Raw genomic sequence first — 20,846 nt, forward strand, 5'->3', positions numbered from 1 at the left:
GCCAGAGTGGGGCAAGCCCCAGACCCTGCTTCCCAGCAGGAGCGCAATGGCCAACTTAAAACTGCTGGCGGGCTGTAGTTTGCCCACCCCTGTTGTAGGGTAAGCAGAATAAGGCTCTTGAGTGGTAATGTTACAGAGTTTAGGGTCTTTGTGGCTTGAGTAGTGCGACAGCTTTGGCCTGTCTTCACAGCGTGGGTACCTCCATGCAGGAATCAAAGAAGTCAAACAGCCACTTCTGTTCTCCCACCCTGAAGCAAGGGTACCAGAAAACGGGGGAGCAGGGGCCATGGCCCCATCACATTTTACCGGCTGTAAGGGTGAGTGATGGGGGCGGGGTCTTGGGGGGAAGAGGTGGCACGAGGGCAGAGGCTCAGGAAGAAGGGGTAGTGTGGTGGGAAAGGGTTAAGAGTACATTTGATCTCCCAGAATCCAGCTGTCTCTCCATGTTCCAGCGTTTTTGTGGCTATGTCAGCTCCTGGTGTTGGAGCTGATCATTGTGGACTTTGCTGTCTCCTGCTTGACTTGTTCCATTCAGCACACAGCTGCGTGGGCGGGTTTACGGGTTGTGATGCTTCATGATATGACTGCAGCGGTGCACTTTGGTTGTAGTCCATAGGGGTCAGCTCGCGAATGGTGGCCTGTGCTTTTTTGCTTTCATGGCACAAGTTTGTTGCTAGAGGGATCCAGGTCAAACAGGTCTGAATATCTCCTTGAATTGCTGGTTTGTCTGTTCTGAAGCCCCAGTACAGATAGTGTCCGAAGTCCCTGGGACGCTTCCTGGCGGTACCCAGGATTGTGCAGCACCTAAACTACCACCTGCCCTTAGCATGAGAGAGCCTGGTCTGTGCCTGCCAGAAATCAGCTCCGTGACTCCACCAGCAATACAATCGCCCCACTCTCAGCCTGCACAGACACCGCTGTCCCTCTGCAGATGAGCAACAGGCACGCTTCAACCCCCAAGCATCCCCCTGGAGCATCCAGCCCCTGCTCCACTGGACACTCGCAGTATGTACCGATCCGTCGTTCGTTTGGGACCGTGCCCCGCAGCTTCCCACGTACATCGCAGCTCACTGCACTGCGATACATTTATAGGGAAAACAAGGTGAGGCAAAATACCTTGTTCGCTTCAGCAGGCTCAGTCCTTTTTAGCCTTGGACACTCAGGTCTCGGACAAGGTGAATCCTTACAGGTGGCACAGGGTCCTGCTACTCGTCTCCTCAGTCAGTCCCTTGTGCTGGTTTTCCTTCCCTTCTGGGGAGCGAGTGCAACCTCCCTACTGGGAAGGTCTGGTGTCTTGCTGCAAACAGCCTGCTGGCAGCTTCCCTGCTCCTCTCACTCCCTCACTCTCCCCCTCCTACCACCCAGGGGAGGGTTTAAAAAGGTCCCAAGTAGTTGGAGTCCGCTGACCCTAATTGGTTCCCTAGCAGCCCCTTTTCCAGCTGAACCTTATTGCCCCCTGGTTCTCTCTCCTCAGTGGATAGGGAGGGGCCTTTTAATCTCTTGGGACTAATTACTACCCCCCTTTTGTAGCTGTTTGTCCTGGGTTTACCATATATTCCCCCCCCCCCCCGCTCAACACTACGGGTTTGGGCTGGCAAACAGGGCACTCTCGACAGGCCATCCACATTGTCATGTTGGATTCCAGACCTATGTTGTACTCTGAAGTGGAAGGGTTGAAGCAACAGGAACCATCTCGTCACTCTCGCATTTTTGTCTTTATTTTGGTGCATCCACTGCAGAGGAGCATGGTCCGTGACAAGGGTAAAGCTCCGTCCCAGTAAATAGTAGCAGAGGCTTTCTACAGCCCATTTTACTGCCAGGCATTCTTTTTCGACAACGGCGTATTTCCGTTCCCTAAGCAGGAGCTTCCTACTAAGGAAGAGGATGGGGTGTTCATCATCCCCGACCATTTGTGAAAGTACTGCCCTCAACTCTACATCAGAGGCCTCGGTTTGTAGGATAAACTCCTTCCCCCAGTCTGGGGCCACGAGTACGGGGTCAGTGCAGAGGGCCGTCCGTAGATCTGAAAAAGCGTCTTCAGCTGCGGTCGTCCATCTTACTATGTCTGGGCCCCGAGCTTTCGTTAGGTCCATTAATGGGCATGCCCTGGTGGCAAAGTGGGGAATGAACCATCTAGAGTACCCCACTAGTCCCAGAAATGCTCTGACCTGGTTTTTTCGGAGTGGTTGGGGCCACTTCTGTATAGCTTCTAACTTGTTGAGTTGGGGCCTCATCCACACCCCTCCCCACTATATACCTGAAGTATTTGGCTTCATCTAGCCTGAGTGAACATTTGGAGGGGTTTGCCGTCAGCCCCGCCTTCCTCAGGGTATCCAGCACTGCCTCCACCTTCTCCAAGTGTGTCTCCCAGTTGGTGCTATATATGATAACGTTGTCGGTTAGCTCATCTATCTAGGGTATAGGGTACGCATCAAACTGGGATACCTCCTTCAGCTTTCGGAAGTCGTTGCAGAACCTCACGCTGCCATCCGGCTTAGGCACTGAAACCACTGGGCTTGACCATTGGCTATGAGAGTCTTCAATGACTCCGAAGGCCAGCATTTTCCTGACCACTGTCCTGATCTCCTCGCTTTTGGCCTCTGGGATCCGGTATGGCTTGACGTTCACCTTCACTCCAGGCTCTGTGAGGATGTGATGGTGAACCTCAGTAGTCCTGCCTGGCTTTTCTGAGAACACATCCTGGTTGCGTTTAATCAGGCTGATCACTTCAGTTCGTTGCTCCGGAGTCAACTCCGGGGATATTCGCACTTGGTCGGGCTGGTCGCTTTTAGGGGATGGTGCCCCTAGCACAACCACATGCGCTTCTCTATCCTGCCATGGCTTCAGCAGGTTTATATGGTAGATCTGCTCCAGCTTCCGGCAACCCAGCTGTCAGACCTTATAGTCAACTTCTCCTATGGCTTCTATTATCTCATATGGCCCCTGCCACCTGGCCAGGAGCTTGCTCTCTGCCGTGGGTATGAGCACCATTACCCGGTCTTCCACCTGGAACTTCCGGGTCATTGCTTGGCGATTGTAGTATGTCCATTGGGCCCCTTGAGCCTTCTCCAGGTCTTCGCACACAAGGGGGGCGACTTTGGCTATTAACACATGTTCAACGATGTTTCTCCCGGGGTTCGGCTGTTCTTCCCAGCCCTCTTTGGCCATGTCCAATATGCCCCTGGGGTGGCGACCATATAACAGCTCGAATGGGAAGAATCCAGTGGAAGCTTGGGGAACCTCCCATACAGCAAACAGCAAGTAAGGTAGCAGGGCGTCCCAGTTTTTCCCATCGTGACTAACCACTTTCTGTAGCATGTTCTTCAGTGTTCTATTGAAGAGTTCAACAAGACCATCGGTCTGGGGATGATAGACTGACGTCCTGAGGGTCCATATATGGAGTATTGTACATAGGTCCTTCATTAACTTAGACATGAAGGGGGTCCCTTGGTCCATCAGGATCTCTTTAGGTATCCCTACTCTGGAAAAAATCCGGACTAATTCTTTGGCTATGGTCTTGGACATGGTGTTCCGTAGGGGTACGGCCTCAGGATATCGGGTGGCATAATCTAGTACTACCAGAATGTACTGATGACCCCGGGCTGACTTCTCCAGTGGCCCTACTAGATCCATAGCTATTTGCTTGAATGGGATTTCAATAATTGGTAGAGGTACCAAAGGGGCCCTTAGGTGTGGTCGGGGCTCATGTAACTGACATTCCAGACAGGAGGTACAATATTGCCGGACCGCCGCATAGATGCCAGGCCAAAAAAACCTCTGCAGAATCTGATCAAGGGTCTTATCTACCCCTAGATGGCCCCTGAACAGATGGCTGTGGGCCAGATCCATCATGCCCCTCTGATGCTTCTGTGGGACCAAGAGTTGTTCTATGACTTGCTCTTGGACCTGGACTACTCTGTGTAGCAGATCACCCTTAATCACATAATATGGCCCTGGGCCCTTGACTCTCCCCTCGACAGGGACCCCATTTACCTCAACTACTTCTTTATGAATATTGCTTTATATTGGATCATTGGCCTGATCCTGACCAAAATTCCCGAGTGAGGTCCCCATTTGTCCAAACTCAGGGGGATCTACCTCTGTCTTCCCCTCGGGGAAAACCCCCAGGGAACTAGGTCCAGCTATTAGTTCGTTGACCTCCTGCCCTGCCCCGCTGTCCGTTGAGCCACCTCTTTCCTCTACAAGCATAGATTTCTGGTACTGGGTCAAGATCCTCGTTCCCCTCCTTTTATCTGCCTCCATTCCCTCTGAGTCTTCTGGGGCTTTCCCAGTGGGGAGAACAAATCCTGGCCAAATTCGTGGAAGGCTCGGGGGGCGTTATCTATCTGGGCCACCTCCTGGGTCCCGGGTTCATTATTTTCTTCCACCTTCTCCCCAGGGAGTAGGCTATCAAATCCCAGGAAGTCTCATCCAATAAGGACTGGGTAGGGGAGTTTCGGAACTGCTCCCACTGTCACCTTAGTGGGGTTTCCGAGAACTTCTACTTTTACGGGGATGGTTGGGTAGTAACTGACATCCCCATGCACACAGGATATTCCTGAGCGTTTGGCCCGGGATAGTTGGTCCTGCCCAACCAGCTTTCCTGAGATCAGCATGATTGCACTTCCCAAGTCTTCTAACGCGATGGTCTCTATACCATTCATCTTAACGGGTCTAGTGTATCTATGAGGGACCATCACAACACCTACTAGACTTATTAGATCACATGGTCCCCCTCTATCTCCCAGTTCGTATTTCATGGGCTCTTCTAGATTTGAGCATTGGGCAAAGATGTGCCCCAATTTGCCACATGCATAACATCGGTACTCTGCTCAGGGCAGCCCCCGATTTTTCGGGCTGCTGAGCTTTATCCATAGCTGTTTCTGTGGTCGTGTCGAAATAGGCCTTCTGGGGCTTCCCACACAGAAATGGAGCCAGGATACCTGCCCACAGTGCCATCCTCCCGACTATCGTCCTCCGTTGTCATCTTCTGTAAATAGTTGCTTGTCCGCAGCGGCTGGATCCCCTGGGGCCCATGCGTCAGCATGGTCAGGGCTTTTAACTGGTTCATTACTTCATTCAGGGTGGCTCGATCTTGAGCTGCCTGGTTCATCAGTAATTGGTTCGTCTCCTGTCCTGACTCTTGCTGGGCAGCCATCTGCACCCTGGTAGCCTCTTGTTGGGCCGCAGTGGCCTGTACCAACGCCTTCACTACATCCTCCATTTTGTGATTTACCCTGCCCTGAGATGGCTTGCCACAGAGCCTTACTCACTCACCACATCCCACTTCTGACACCATGTGTGGCAAAATACCTTGTTCGCCTCAGTAGGCTCAGTCCTTTTTAGCCTTGGAGACTCAGGTTTGGGGCAAGGCGAATCCTTACAGGTGGCACAGGGTCCTGCTACTCCTTTCCTCAGTCAGTCCCTTGTGCTTGTTTTCCTTCCCTTCTGGGGAGCGAGTGCAGCCTGCCTACTGGGAAAGTTTGGTGTCTTGCTGCAAACAGCCTGCTGGCAGCTTCCCTGCTCCTCTCACTCCCTCACTGTTCCCCTCCTTCCACCAGGAGAGGGTTTAAAAAGGTCCCAAGTAGTTGGAGCCAGCTGAACCTAATTGGTTCCCTAGCAACCCCTTTTCCAGCTGAACCTTATTGCCCAGTGGTTATCTCTCCTCAGTGGATAGGGAGGGGCCTTTTAATTCCCTGGGACTAATTACTAGTCCCCTTTTTTAGCTGTTTGTCCTGGGTTTACCACAAAGGATAAGGTTATTCATCAAAGAACGGAGATTGAAATAACAGCAAGTAGTTTAGAAGCACTGGAAGCAGCTGGTTACCTCTAAAACAAAATCATAACCTGCCTTCTAGAGCTTAGAAGCTGTCCTGTCTCATACAGGCTTAGCTTACCCAGAGTCATTTTCCCAGCTATTAACCAGGCCAGCTGTTGCCCTCCGTAAGACAAGCCACCCACAGCTTGTCCCCTAGGTGAAGGAATATAGATGTCTTTCTGCATTCTCCCCATATACCAGACTAATTCTTTGATCTTAGTCAGAACCTGGCCGCCTCCCTGCTGGGTGTTCCTTCCTGTGACATTGTGAGAGTTTGTTGCCCTCACGGTCTTGATTAGCTGGTGGCTTCGTACGCAGATTGATTTATATTGTAAGCCACGCACAACACCATGGTCAGTCAGGGAGAGAGAAGCGCCTCCATCTTCCTGAACAGAACCTGTTCCTTCCCTTCATAACTTACATACCTGACAGAACAAGGAGCACTGGTCTCAGGTTGCAGTGGGGGGAGATCTAGGTTGGATATTAGGAAAAACATTTCACTAGGAGGGTGGTGAAGCACTGAATGGGTTGCCTAGGGAGGTGGTGGAATCTCATTCCTGTGAGGTTTTTAAGGCCCAGCTTGACAAAGCCCTGGCTGGGATGATTTAGTTGCGGTTAGTTCTGCTTTGAGCAGAGGGGTGGACTAGATGACCTTCTGAAGTCTCTTCCAACCCTAATCTTCTATGATTCTACCTTAAGAATGCAGTGTCCTGTAGATACATTCACATGTCTCACCATGATTAGGGCAACTGGAACATTACTGGCTGTTGGCAGAGGCCTCACGTGCCTCCCTTCGGTGCACTATTATGTAGACGTTAGACCCAAGGGAATCCCTGTAAAAACCCTGTGCCCCCTTATGCCCTCTGCCAGTTGGCACCAAAGGGTCTCCATGTAGCAGTCCCCAGGGTTGTGCTCTGGGGCAGTCGTCAACACTGGGAGACAAATTCTCCCCAGCGCTCACACATTGGAGTGATACTACTAATGGACTTACCCACTTCCAAGTTAAAGCAGCTGTTCTGTAGGTGAATCTCAGCCAGTACTTAGCTTGCACCACAGCCTCTGTTGTCACTTGCGCGGCCTGTGCTGCAATCTTGGGCTTGCTGCTGTGAGTTCCCTTCAGGAGTTGTCTGCAGACAACTGGGGAAGGGGAGGTGAAGAAAGTGCATTGAGCCCCTTGCGCCTGCCTCACCAGCCCATATCCTGCAACAGGGCCCAGAACTCGCGGGTGTTGGTGCACTGCAAGATGGGTGTAAGCCGCTCAGCCTCCACGGTGATCGCCTACGCCATGAAGGAGTACGGCTGGTCGCTGGAGCGGGCCTACCGGCATGTTCAGGACCAGCGCCCCATCGTGCACCCCAACCCCAGCTTCATGAGGCAGCTGGAGTTCTACCAGGGCATCCTGGATGCCAGGTAACTGCAAGGAGGGGGAGAAGCCTTGCCCCCTAGCAGGGGTTCTGTGACATCAGGGAGGGGGAGGAGACTGCCCAGCCCTGCCTTCCCCAGCAGGGGGCACTGTGACATCCAGGTGGGGAGGAGCCTACACTGCCCAGTCTCGCCTTCCCCAGCAGGGGTTGCTGTGACAACCGCAGTGCCTCGTGTTCAGCTCAGTGTGTCTCTGCACAGCCGACACAGCAGCCTGTGGGAGCAGAAGGCAGGAGATAGCCAGTGGGAGGACACGGTGAATGGGAGTGACACTGGCAGCGACCAATCGGAGAGTGAGGGGAGCCTGTGCCGGGAGATGCTGAGTTTGGAGGAGGAGCCAGGGCAGCAGGAGGAGGAGCCAGTCACGACACCCCAGTATTATTTCCGGCCCCTGCGGGAGCCACCAGAGGAGCCAGCCCAGACCCAGGCCCCAGCAGGGGGCAAGGGGCCCTGGACCATGGTGCAGGAGGCAGAGGAGCCAGGGGGCTCAGACGACTCAGGGGCTGAGGAGGTCCGGGGGCACCTGGCCGTGCTGCAGGTGCCAGAGGTACCCAGGGCACCGCGTGACCGGCGCATCAACCTCTATGCAGTGATGAGGAGCATCAGTGAGATGGACAGCCCTGATGCCCCCACCCCGCTGGGGGGTGCTGCAGAGGGGGAGGTAAGTGGCACAGCCAGCAGGCATCATGGGGGAGGGAGGAAGCCCCAGGTGGTGAGATCCAGGGCTGTGGGAAGGTGACATGCAGCTGGAGGTGGGGCAGGAGAGGAGGATTGGGGCCCAGCAGAGAGAGCGCCTGGGTCTATCAGTGACCCGGGCATACCTGTTCTCTGATCGCTACCTCTCCTCTTTCCTGCAGGTGTTTGCTGCCTCAGGGCATGAGTCCCCTGTGGAGTGCCCCCACCCAGAACCTGCAGCCCCACCATCACCGCCACAGGACCAGGAGGAGCCGGGGGCATCAGCGCCAGGTTCCAAGGCCAAGCAGCACCCACCGCAGGCCCCAACAGACAAGACAGGCAAGCGACGGGGCCGACAGCGCAGCCGGCAGGTCCCTCGGAGCCATACCCAGGCGTGCAAGCAGATCTCCTACCACCCGGTGCCGGGCAAGGTGCACAAAGCCTTGAAGCACGTGGAGGGCCCCAGCCCCAGAGCCACAGCCCCACACCGGGCTCGTGTCATGGAGCACCGCTACTCCGTGGCCCAGCTCATGGATGCTGCCCTGGTACTCAGCCGCACCAGAGAGTTTGAGGAGCGGCTGGAGGCTGCTGGCCGGGAAAGACCCACAAGGGAGGATCCTGCTAGGCCCCTGGCCCCATCACAGGAGCCCCAGCCTGGAGGAGGCGCTCTCCCCCCATCACGACCCAGAAAGATGGTGCGGCAAGCCAACGTGGACCTAGAGCCTGGCTCGGGGTGAGGCTCCACCCCCTTAGCCCCGCCTCTGGCTGTGGCTCTGCCCCCATATCCCAGGGTACTGCCATGGATGGTATTGGGGCCTAGCAGCTGCCCTGTGCTGTTTGGGGGCAGGGCATTTGATACCGGGGACCTCAGTGCAGATCACCCTTGGGGGGCAGGGCCTGAGTGCTGCGGCCAATGGAAGAGAGGGACTCTATGGTGAGGACAGCCCCTCCCCCAAATATGCATCGCTCCCATCCCCCCGCAGATCTGGAGGAAGGATGGAACATTCCCCTGTGGGGATTGCTCTGTCCGCCACTCATGCTGCACAGCCCCATGCTGCCCTGAGGCTCCTGCCCTGCAGTTGAGCAGGTATTACTGGGGGAGGATGGGGGTCATGATGCCCTGTGTTGTCCCTCCCCACTAGCCCTTTGCTTTTGTGCCATTGAGCACTGCTTTGGTCAGTTGGGTCAAAGGGTGCCAACCCCGTTACTGTGCCTGAGGAGAGAGGGGGTGAACCCCTCCTCCCTTTCCCAGCTCTACACACATGGACACCATACCATTTCGCTCTGTGCCAGCCTCACTCCGTCTGTGAATAAAGAGTTAATTCACTTTGCAGTTGGCTCTGGACTCCTCCCTTCCCTTCCCACGGGGGAAATCTGTTATAGAATGTCCAGGGAGATTGAAGTGTTCTCCTACTGGCTTTTGTATGTTACCGTTCCTGATGTCCGATTTGTGTCCATTTATTCTTTTACATAGGGGCTGTCTGGTTTGGCTAATGTACATGGCAGAGGGGCATTGCTGGCACATGATAGCATACATAACATTAGTAGATGTGCAGGTGAATGAGCCTCTGATGGTGTGGCTGATATAATTGGGTCCTCTGATGGTGTCGCTTGAGTAGATATGGGGACAGTAGGCAACGAGGTTTACTACAGGGATTGGTTCCTGAGTTAGTGTTTCTGTGGTGTGTAGATTTAAAAGTAGCTATACTTGAACAAAAAAACTTCAGAAACAGACTTCAAAGAGAAACAACAGAACTAAAATTCATTTGCAAATTTAACACCATTAATTTGGGCTTGAATAGGGACTGGGAGTGGCTGGCTCATTACAAAAACAGCTTTGCCTCTCCTGGAATTGACACCACCTCATCTATTATTGGGAGTGGACTACATCCACCCTGATCGAATTGGCCCTTTCAACACTGGTTCTCCACTTGTGAGGTAACTCCCTTCTCTTCATGTGTCATTATATAATGCCTGCATCTGTAATTTTCATTCCATGCATCTGAAGAAGTGGCTTTTTACCCATGAAAGCTTATGCCCAAAAATAAATCTGTTAGTCTTTAAGGTCCCACCACACTCCTTGTTGGTTTTGTGGATACAGACTAACACGGCTACCCCCTGATACTAGGTGCTATAGTAATACAACAGAGAATATTTGTAGCATGTCAGACACACAAAATGCAGCAGGGCTTGTTATTAGAAATGCCAGCACTGCTCACTTCTTTGCTTTAATGATCTAGTGACTCACCCTTTCTATCCATTTCATTTTTTTTTAAATGTGTCTTATTTACCAATCCAAAAGGAAACAGGAAAAGATGTTTGTTTTTTTTAAAAAAAACCCCACCCACGCACATACCTGGGAAATGCCCAAAACAAAACACTTCGTTTCAAAAACCAGTTATGATCCTTGCTAAGTGTCGCCAATCTACTTCCTTCTCTTTTCATTTGCAAATATTTAAAAGCAAGGCAATTAATGGTTAAAGCCACACCTCACTCTGATGCTACGCACGCACTCCACATCAGCAGTCTCTCTAAGCATGAAGCAATGCATTTTTCAGTACAACCTTAATGTCTAATTAAGGTATTATTAAATATACATAGGCTTGGCCAGCCTTCTGTTTGTATTTTTTTTTGTAATTTTGATGGATAATTGATGTTGATTTTAAGCATTTTTTCTATTTTTATTTATTTAAATTTTCACAGTTGTATAAAATTAGGGGTTTTAAGCATTTTTTTTATTATTTGTATCTATTTACATTTTTATAGTGGTAGGAAATAATCAGGGGGTCAGACAATAATTCAAACATGTTAAAGTTTTATATACAAGGGAGATTTAGGTTAGATAGTAGGGAAAAGTTTTTGACTCCATGTTGTTTGCAGTGTTGTTGTAGCTGGGCTGGTCCCAGGAGCTTAAATTCACAACTTTGCTAGATGCTAAAAATAATGCATTTAATAAAGACTCTGGATTTATGGTTTAGTCCAACAGTCTGTAATCCACTAGCCCTCCCCACCACCCCTGCTTTTTGTCCTATGACTGGAGGGGTGTTAACAGGCCACGTCACCTTGAATGATCTCTTACAATATGTGGTAACTACTTATGCTAAACAATTGGTCTCACCTTGTATTTAGCTGTGACCCTCTGAGTAGCTCGAAAATTTGTCTCTTTCATGAACAGGAGTTGGTCCAATCAAATATATTACCTCACCCGCCTTGTCTTTCTAACTAGGTAATTCAGCTCTGGACTAGGCTTCCAAGTGAGGTTGTAGAATCCCCATCATCAGAGGTGTTCAAGAACAGGTTGGACAAACACCTGTCAGGGATGGTCTAGGTACACTTGGTCCTGCCTCAGCACTGGGGGCTGGACTTGATGACCTCTTGAGGTCCCTTCCAGCCCCACATTTCTATGATTCCATGAAAACAAAAATTGTCAATGTTACATGTTAAAATATATACACTAAATATCCTTAAATCAAACTCTAATCAGGTCTTAAAAGCAACATTTTTCTTACATGGCCTATCTATGAATTTTCATGATTATTGATGGAAATAGTTTTAGTTGGTTTTTGTGTGCATGGTGAAATAGACATTCACTGATAAAAACTTAATCTGTCTAAGCCTAAATATATGTTAGTTTCATTAATAACCTCAAAATATAAATTACAGGTCACCTGGAAATGAAATATAGGTGAATGATAGATGCTAAAGCCAGAAGGAAACCTTGTGATCATATAGTCTGACCTGCATAACACAGGTCATAGGGACTTCTCTAAATTAATGAATGAATCAGTTATAACAGAGGGACACATTAATTATACTGATTGACCATTCTCAGATGTGCACCAACTTATGTACAATATTTTTACCATAAATTGATAGAAATCAGATCTTCTTATAAAACTATATGTACAACATGATTCTTGGGACACAGCAAATGAGCGTATTGTACGAACAATCGATAAGGCTAATGACTGATCATCTGTCCCCATTGAACACATTGAGCAATATCATTTGCAGAGCCATTGGCCATTATCTATGAAAACTCTTGGTGATCAGGGGAGGTCCTGAACAGTTGGAAAAAGGCAAATATAATGACCATCTTTAAAACAGGGAAGAAGGAGAATCCGGGGAACTACAGGTCAGCTTCACCTCAGTCCTTGAAAAAATCATGGAGCAGGTCCTCAAGGAATCCATTTTGAAGCACTTGGAAGAGAGGACGGTGATCAGAAACAGTCAATATGGATTCACCAAGGGCAAGTCATGCCTGCCCAACTTGATTGCCTTCTATGATGAGATAACTGGCTGTGTGGATATGGAGAGAGCGGTGGACATGATATATCTTGACTTTAGCAAAGCTTTTGATATGGTCTCCCAAAGTATTCTTGCCAGTTAAAGAAGTATGGATTGGATGAATGTACTATAAGGTGGATAGAAAGCTAGCTTGATTGTCAGGCTCAACAGGTAGTGATCAATGGCTCGATGTCTAGTTGGCAGCCAGTATCAAATGGAGTGCCCTAGGGGTCGGTCCTAGGGCCAGTTTTGTTCAACGTCTTCATTAATGATTTGGATGATGGGATGGATTGCACCCTCAGCAAGTTTGCAGATGAAACTAAGCTTGGGGGAAGCAGTAGATACGCTGGAGGATAGGGATAGGGTCCAAAGTGACCTACACAAATTGGAGGATTTGGCCAAAGAAGTCTGATGAGGTTCAACAAGGACAAGTGCAGAGTCCTGCACTTAGGATGGAAGAATCCCATGCACTGCTACAGGATGGGGACCAACTGGCTAAGCAGCAGTTCTTCAGAAAAGGACCTGGGCATTACAGTGGATGAGAAGCTGGATATGAGTCAGCAGTGTACCCTTGTTGCCAAGAAGGCTAACGGCATATTGGGCTGCATTAGTAGAAGCATTGCCAGCAGATCGAGGGAAGTGATTATTCCCCTCTATTTGGTGCTGGTGAGGCCACATCTGGAATTTTGCATCCAGTTTTGCCCTCCCCCCCCTCCCCCAAACTACAGAAGGGATGTGGACAAATTGGAGAGAGTCCACCGGAGGGAAACAAAAATGTTTAAGGGGCTGGGGCACATGACTTATGAGGAGAGGCTGAGGGAATTGGGCTTATTTAGTCTGCAGAAGAGAAGAGTGAGGTGGGATTTGATAGTAGCCTTCAACTACCTGAAGGGAGGTTCCAAAGAGGATGGAGCTTGGCTGTTCCCAGTGGTGGCAGATGACAGATCAAGAAGCAATGGTCTCAAGTTGCAGTGGGGGAAGTGTAGGCTGGATATTAGGAAAAACTGTTTCACTAGGAGGGTGGTGAAGCACTGGAATGGGTTACCTCAGGAGGTGGTGGAATCGCCATCCTGAGAGATTTTTAAGGCCCAACTTCACAAAGCCCTGGCTGGGATGATTTAGTTGGTGTTGGTCCTCCTTTGAGCAGGGGGGTTGGACTAGATGACCTCCTGAGGTCTCTTCCAACCCTAATATTCCATGATTCTACGATTTAGATACTGAGATAATTATGTGTTTGTGCAACAGGGTCCTGGCCCATGACTGGCAGGGCTCCTAGCTGCTACGTTAGTACAAGTAATAAATAACAATGCTGCATAGAAATTGTCAGCACTACGCGGGTCAGAGTGAAGGCTCTCATGATGAAATATGAATTTTGTTGCACTTAGTAAGAATTCTGTCTCTCAGAAAGCGACTGTAGGATTTAACGGGTGCTTGATGGTTTCCTAGCTTCGAAGCGCTGGTGCTTTCTAAACGAAGGGGTTGCTGTTTGCATTGTGGCCACATAGCAACATTAGCTGCTTTTGGAGATGAAGCACTCTTTGAATGGAACAGCCATTAGAGGAGCACAAGGAATACACTGGCCTTATAGGGTTGCCAGTTTTGGATGGATGTATTCCTGGAGGTTTCATCACATGACATCTTTAATTAATGATTAATTTTTAATTCCTGGTGACTCCAAGACAATCCTGGAGGGTTAGCAACCCGAACTGGTCTTGTGAATGTGATCATGATGCTGATTCAATAGAGTATATAACTGCTGGACACAGTTACTAATAGCAGAGTAACTCTTTATCTCCAAAACAACGAGGAGTCTGGTGGCACCTTAAAGACTAACAGATTTATTTGGGTATAAGATTTTGTGAGTAAAAAAACCCACTTCAGATGCAGGCATTATTATACTGGCACATTAAGAATACAAAGGGACAAAGCCCAAGATTTTGGTGCTGAAAGCCAAATATTTGACTCCCCACCCCGCCCCGCTTAGTTCCATAGCAAACCAAGGTTTAAATAATAGAGCTAGGCCAGGGTGGAAATTTCCCATCATAACTGTTCTTTAGTAGAAAATTGGGGTTTTTAATAAATGATTTTTTGTGAAAAATGTCTGCAGGAAATGTAGATTTTTCATGGCAAATCTGAGCCCCTAAGCCCCAAAATATTTCATTTCTGAAATGCAACCATGATGCCTCTGGGGAGTTTTAGGTCGGATGCCTCATGTCCCTGTTCTCCTGTACAGACAGGGTTCTCTAGCTTGACTACATTTCCCATGGTGCACTGTGGCTGCCATGTTGTGCCACTTCCTTTACCATGAGGTGCACCATGGGAGATGTAGGCTGGGCTTCCTTCTTGGACTACAACTCCCATGAGGCATGTCTGAACCAAAATATTGGCCATCTAACAAAGCTTTCCCCACCTGCACATTCCCCCTTACTCTTGTCTGCCCAGCCCAGCACCAGCAGGGGGTGTCATGGTGAGACCCCAGTTCCCTGTCCTCCCTGGCCACAGGGAGATTCACCCTATGTGGGGCAGGAACTGTGGTGCGTGGCTGAGCTTGCTCATTTTCATTGGGCTGGGGCAGGGGGTTGGGGTGTAGGAGAGGCTAAGGGCTCCAGCTGGGGGTGTAGGCTCCAGGGTGGGGTCAGAAATGAGTCATTCAGAGTGCAGGATGGGGCTCTGGACTGGGGCAAGGGATTGGGATGGGTGAGGAGGGTGCAGGCTACAGGCAGTGCTTACTTCAGGCAGCTCCCAGGAAGTGGTGACATGTCCCTCCAGCTCCTAGGCAGAGGCACAGCTGCCCTGACAAAGGCATCCAAATGTGAATGCCCTCTGCCCAAACAGCTGTGTTAGTAGCTGTAAACCAGCCCAACTTTTGCCAGTAAAGCTTTCTAGTGTGGACAAGACCTTAGTCATGCAATAATCTTTAGGGCCCAACTCCAATGGGAGGTAAGTGCCTAAGCACCATTGAGGATCTGGGCTTAGGTGCCTTCTGTATGACCCTCTCTTGCCAAAGACCTGCACTCAGCTGCCTGCCTCCCTTTTGTCTCCTTCAGGGCCTCTGCTCAATCTCCCAGGACCAGGACCCATTTTGCAAGATCAACATTTAGCCCATCTGCAGATCACGGGTGTTTCCAGAACTCATAGATTCTGAGGCCTGGTCTACACTATATGGTTGGGTTGACGTAATCTGCCTTGCATCAACCTAGCTGAGGGAGTGTCTTCACTTAAATTTAGTTCCTGCCAATGTAAGTGCCTCTGTATGCCGATTTAGTAACACCACCGCACCTCCCCGAGTGGTATTGAGTCACAGTTGATGTAATTAGATTAATACAGTATCAGCGTATGTTGACCGTTACTGTGTATGTGCACCACTGACACAAGGAGCCACATGTGCACATACACAAATGATTTAACTCCAGTGGCTGTATGCCATCATAAGCTAGGTTGACATAATTTTGTAGTGTCCAGAGAGGAACCACTGATCATCTGCTCTGGTCTGTGTTATACAATTTTCCCAAAACCATTCCTAGAGTAGATCTTTTAGAAAAACATCCAATCTTGATTTAAAGCTTTCCAGTGATGGAGAATCCACCTCCACTCTTGGTAAATTGTTCCAGTGGTTAATTACTCTCACCACTAAAAATTGACATCTTATTTCCACTCAATGTATCTAGCTTCAGTTTCCATCACTAGATCAATCTAGCAGAGAGAGGTATAATATGAAGAGCCATTATTTGATCCCCATGTAGGTACTTACAGACAGTAATCAAGTCACCCCTTAACATTCTCTATATTAAGATAAATAGATTGAGCTCCTAGAGTCTGTCACTACAAGGCATGTTTTCTAAGCCTTTGATCATTCTCGTGGCTCTTCTCTGAGCCATCTCCAATTGATCAGCATCCTTCTTGAACTGTGAACACCAGAACGAGTCACAGTAATCGAGTAGTGGATGCACCAGTGCCAAATACAGAGGTAAAATAATCTCTCTATTTCTACTTAAGATTCCCCAGTTTACGCATCCCAGGATCACATAAGCTCTTTTGGCCACAGCACCACGCTGGGAGCTCATGTTCTGCTGATTATCCACCACAACCCTTAAATCACTTAGTATCACTATAGAGTCTAATGGTTCCTATTATGACCAAGCATGCATTGTTGTTATCGATTTGTATTTATTTGTATTAGTGTAGCACTTAGGAGAGCTAGTGTGACTGGAATTCTGGGGGAGCCAGCTGAGGTCACTCAATTAAGGTGAACTGCAAATAATGGGGCAGACAACTCCCAAAGCTGATGGATATTCCAATACTTAGATTTACCAAACCAGCACAAAACAGCTTCTGTAATACCTCACTGGTTACCCAGAAGTCCAAACAACACAGTTCCCTTAAAGTAACCCAGCCTCAGGCCTCCACTTAGTTACCCAAGTCAGATATGATGAGGATTAATGAAAATCTTATTCACCATAAAAAGAAAAAAGTTCTACCAATCCCAAAGGATCGGACACATCACCTGCCATGTTAATGAATATTCCAGATCTTACCTGAATACATGCTACAGCCAATTCTTATTAACTAAACTAAAATTTATTAAAAAAGAAAAGAGTATGGTTAAAAGAGCAGCATACATACAGACATGAATACAATTTTTGAGATTCAGATTCATAGTAGAGATTGTGAGCTTAGTAGTTGCAAAGAGTTTTTAGAATTTAGTCCATAGGTTATAATCCAATCATAGAATATCAGGGTTGGAAGGGACCTCAGAAGATCTAGTCCAACCCCCTGCTCTAAGCAGGAACAATCCCCAATTTTTGCCCCAGATCCCTAAATGGCCCCCTCAAGGGCTGAACTCACAACCCTGGGTTTAGCAGGCCAATGCTCAAACCACTGAGCTATCCCTCCCCCCAATATCAAATTCATGGTGTTCCAGCTTAACTGGGACCTCAGTCTTACAACTCAAACTTCCCCTGATGAAGCTTAAGCAGATCTGAGATGACAGGATCAGGACCCAAGGGTCTTTTATACTAGTATCCACTTGACTATACAGTCCTGTGGAAACAATGGGCAATCAGGGCAACTTTGAAGTAGGTCTACTTCCTAAGCATCCCTGGTAATTATTCACACAGATTAACATAAGGCAATTGCCTGTTTTTCCACCATTTACAGATGATTGGCTATACATTTCAAAGAGAGATGAATACAGCTATATCCCATTGTTTACAGTTCATTTAAATGGTTCTTTTGCTCTCTGAATTAACAGAATACAACATAGACAGGGACTGCTGATTACATTGTTGACCACTACCAATATAGATGTAAATACAGAAAAACACAAACATTATCTCCCCATATGTCTTTAAGGGTTGAATTTGAGTCAGTGTACAGAAATGTTTGCTGCCTTTCCAATTTCAAAGTCCCATTCCATTAATTTATATTTAAAGTTTGTATAAGTTTGCCTGTTTTTTGCACATTGTTTTTCTGCACTGTTTTTGCACTCAGTACATTTCTGTTTATGGAGCATAAAATTATATTTGTTTTAGTTCATCACACATACTGCCGAATGCACAGTGCTACTCAAAACACATAGTTGTTGTAAATATACAGCAAGCACCACACAACTCATAGGTTTTGGAAAAGTCATATTTATAGATGTACAGCAAGCACTAGATAGTTTCTTCTGCTCCAGGGCCAGAGGACAGCCCAGCACAGAACACTACTTTGGCTGACAGTTAAAGGGCTCTTTCAAAGCCTCCCTCACCTGGCATGGCTCCATGTTGAATTCTTCTAATGGCCTTTGTATCTCGCTGTTTGAAGTCATCAGAGAGCTGCTCCACCACCACCCTTGATTCTGGCAGCAGCTTTTCCCCCTTTGCCTCACAGATAGTGTACAGGACACAATAGACAGCTATAACCATTGGAATATTTTTCTCATTGATATCCAATCTAGTGAGTAAACACCACCAGCATCCTTTCAATCTGCCAAAAGCACATTCAGCTGTTATTCTGCACCTACTGAGTCAATAGCTGAATTTTCCTTGGTGTTGTCAGTGTACAGCTTCTTGAACCAAGGGTACGCTGGGTCCCCCAGGATCACTATTGGCATTTCAGCATCACCAAAGGTAATCCACCAGCTGGGAAAGAAAGTCCCTGCTTACATCTTTCTGAACAGTCCTGTGTTCTTAAAGATGCAGACATCATGCACGTTCCCTGACCAGCCAGCACCGATGTCCATGAAGTATCCCTGTTAATCCACCAATACTTGCAAAACCACAGAAAAGTTGATATATTCTGTTATTATACTCTGTGGTGAGGTGGTCTGGTGCCAAAATAGGGATATGCATGCTGTCTATTGCCCGACTGCAGTCTGGGAACCCCATTGCCGCAAATCCATCCACTGTGTCCTGCACATTGGTGAGAGGTGCAGTCAGGACCAGATTTAGGTGCAAGTGACCCAGGCGACTGTCTAGGCTTAGGGGGTGCCAGGCTTGGGATGCTGTTTTTGTTGTTAGTGACTGTGATGGCGTTCACTCACCACTGTGGTGGCTCCAGCTGGCTGTCCTGGGGATTAGCTCCTCTCGTGGTGCCTCGCTGCCATCACTTTTGTGACGCACCACTCCCAGAACTGCAGCAACCTCTTCAGTGACTCTGTGCTCCCCCCTTCCAGGGACAGTATCGCAGTCCCTCAGTCCAACCACTTCCTCAGTGGGAGTTGGGGCTGGGGGGACCCAGGCCCGCCCTCTACTCCAGGTTTCAGCCCAGGGACCCTGTAGATGGCCACCACTTGCTGTATCCCTTCCAACTCCTCTGTAGGCCTCCCTGGGCCACTTCCCTGCAGCAGCCTCTTTGCCCTTCCCTCAGGGCCTCAGCCTGAAGATTCCTGCAGCCCACCAGGAGCTGCCTTTAGCTCCCTGGGTCTCTGCCTGCAGCACTGCTATGTCCAGGGTGCTTGCTGCCCTCCACCTGCAAGGTAGCCAGTCCTCCTCTCTTTTCAGGCTCCAGGGAGTGACTGAAGCTGCTCTGTACAGCAGCTCTTCTTATATGGGCCTGCCCAGCACTGATTGGCTACTCCTATAAACCCTTCTCTAATTGGCTGCCTCCTGAGCAGCCTCCCTAGGGCTCTATTAAGCCCCTATGGACCAGAGGCCCCATCACAGTGACAAAGGGAAAATAGAATGTTTGAAGTAAAATGTTTCAGGTATTCTGTATGTAGATTAATTTTTCACCAACCTCCTAGAATGTTTTGGACCTTTGTTGAATCTTGTGGAAGCTTTTAGAGTTTCTGAGAACTACATTTTCCTTGAACCTCCTTAAATGTTGTCAGCCATGCCCTTGTGGCTATATAAGGGGCAGAGCGTTGCCTGTCAGTCAATGAGATATAAGAATTAAGTGAAGTGAGAGCCCAGCTGCAAGATTGTGAACCTTGTTTTATTGTGTAAGTGTACTTGTGTTTTGACTTGAAGAATGTAAATAGCAATTAATAAAGGACATATTTAATGAGATGCCAGCACCTCATGTAACAGACCGTGGACCCAGTGGCGCAGCACCTCCTGCTGGTCATCTAGGAATTAGCTCTTTTCCAACCTCAGAGCACCCTCTGCTGGCCAGAGACCCGCTTGCCTCAGGTCCCATGTCCCTCCCAGGCCCCGGTGCCCCTTACCTTGGGGTGCTGCCCCACAACAGTCCCCACACTCTGGGTCTCCCCTCCCAAGGGAACCCCCAACCCTCTACACCCACCTTGTCTCAGTGGCTACTGCCAGTCATCATCATCTAGCCCCCTCTCACTGGGGCAGACTACAGTCTGTAAAGGCCGCTCATCATTGGCAAGGAGGTTGGACCAGCTGTCTCTACCTATTCCCAGGCTGTATCTCTGCAGCCCCAGTACCTCTGTAGGCCCTCAACAATGCCTTCAGCCTGGGGAGTTGCCAGGCTAGAGCTCCCAAGCACTGCTCCAGTTCAGGTACCCTCCTCTCAGGGTATGTCTACACTACGGAATAAGGTCGAATTTATAGAAGTCTTTTTTTTAGAAATCGGTTTTATATATTCGAGTGTGTGTGTCCCCACAGAAAATGCTCTAAGTGCATTAAGTGCAATAACTCGGCGGAGTGCTTCCACAGTACCGAGGCTAGAGTCGACTTCCGGAGCGTTGCACTGTGGATAGCTATCCCACAGTTCCCGCAGTCTCCGCTGCCCATTGGAATTCTGGGTTGAGATCCCAATGCCTGATGGGGCTAAAACATTGTCGCGGGTGGTTCTGGGTACATATCGTCAGGCCCCCGTTCCCTCCCTCCCTCCGTGAAAGCAAGGGCAGACAATCGTTTCGCGCCTTTTTTCCTGAGTTACCTGTGCAGACGCCATACCACGGCAAGCATGGAGCCCACTCAGGTAACCATCACCCTATGTCTCCTGGGTGCTGGCAGACGCGGTACGGCATTGCTACACAGTAGCAGCAACCCCTTGCCTTGTGGCAGCAGACGGTACAGTATGACTGGTAGCTGTCATCGTCATGTCCGAGGTGCTCCTGGCCACGTCGGCTGGGAGCGCCTGGACAGACATGGGCGCAGGGACTACATTTGAAGTGACTTGACCAGGTCATTCTCTTTAGTCCTGCAGTCAATCCTATTGAACCGTCTTATGGTGAGCAGGCAGGCGATAC

At 49.1% G+C, this 20,846-nt stretch overlaps 1 protein-coding gene across 5 annotated transcripts in view; it reads left to right on the forward strand.

Annotated features, from left to right (window-relative positions):
• Positions 1-20,326, forward strand: part of SSH3 (slingshot protein phosphatase 3) — a 45,852-nt gene extending 25,526 nt beyond the window's left edge. For 3 of the 5 annotated variants that reach the window (XM_073346831.2, XM_073346833.2, XM_073346836.2), the window contains 4 exons: positions 7,028-7,228; positions 7,442-7,901; positions 8,098-8,648; positions 15,250-20,324. In XM_073346831.2, coding sequence (XP_073202932.1) covers positions 7,028-7,228; positions 7,442-7,901; positions 8,098-8,648; positions 15,250-15,340 — 1,303 coding nt within the window. In that variant the 3' untranslated portion in view covers positions 15,341-20,324. Of the gene's footprint in view, positions 1-7,027; positions 7,229-7,441; positions 7,902-8,097; positions 9,247-15,249 lie in introns of those variants that run through there. The other 2 variants (XM_073346835.2, XM_073346834.1) reach the window with 2 other exon arrangements.
• Positions 20,327-20,846: the final 520 nt, after the last annotated feature.

Source organism: Lepidochelys kempii, chromosome 6, assembly GCF_965140285.1.
Source record: "Lepidochelys kempii isolate rLepKem1 chromosome 6, rLepKem1.hap1, whole genome shotgun sequence".
Taxonomy (NCBI): domain Eukaryota; kingdom Metazoa; phylum Chordata; order Testudines; family Cheloniidae; genus Lepidochelys; species Lepidochelys kempii.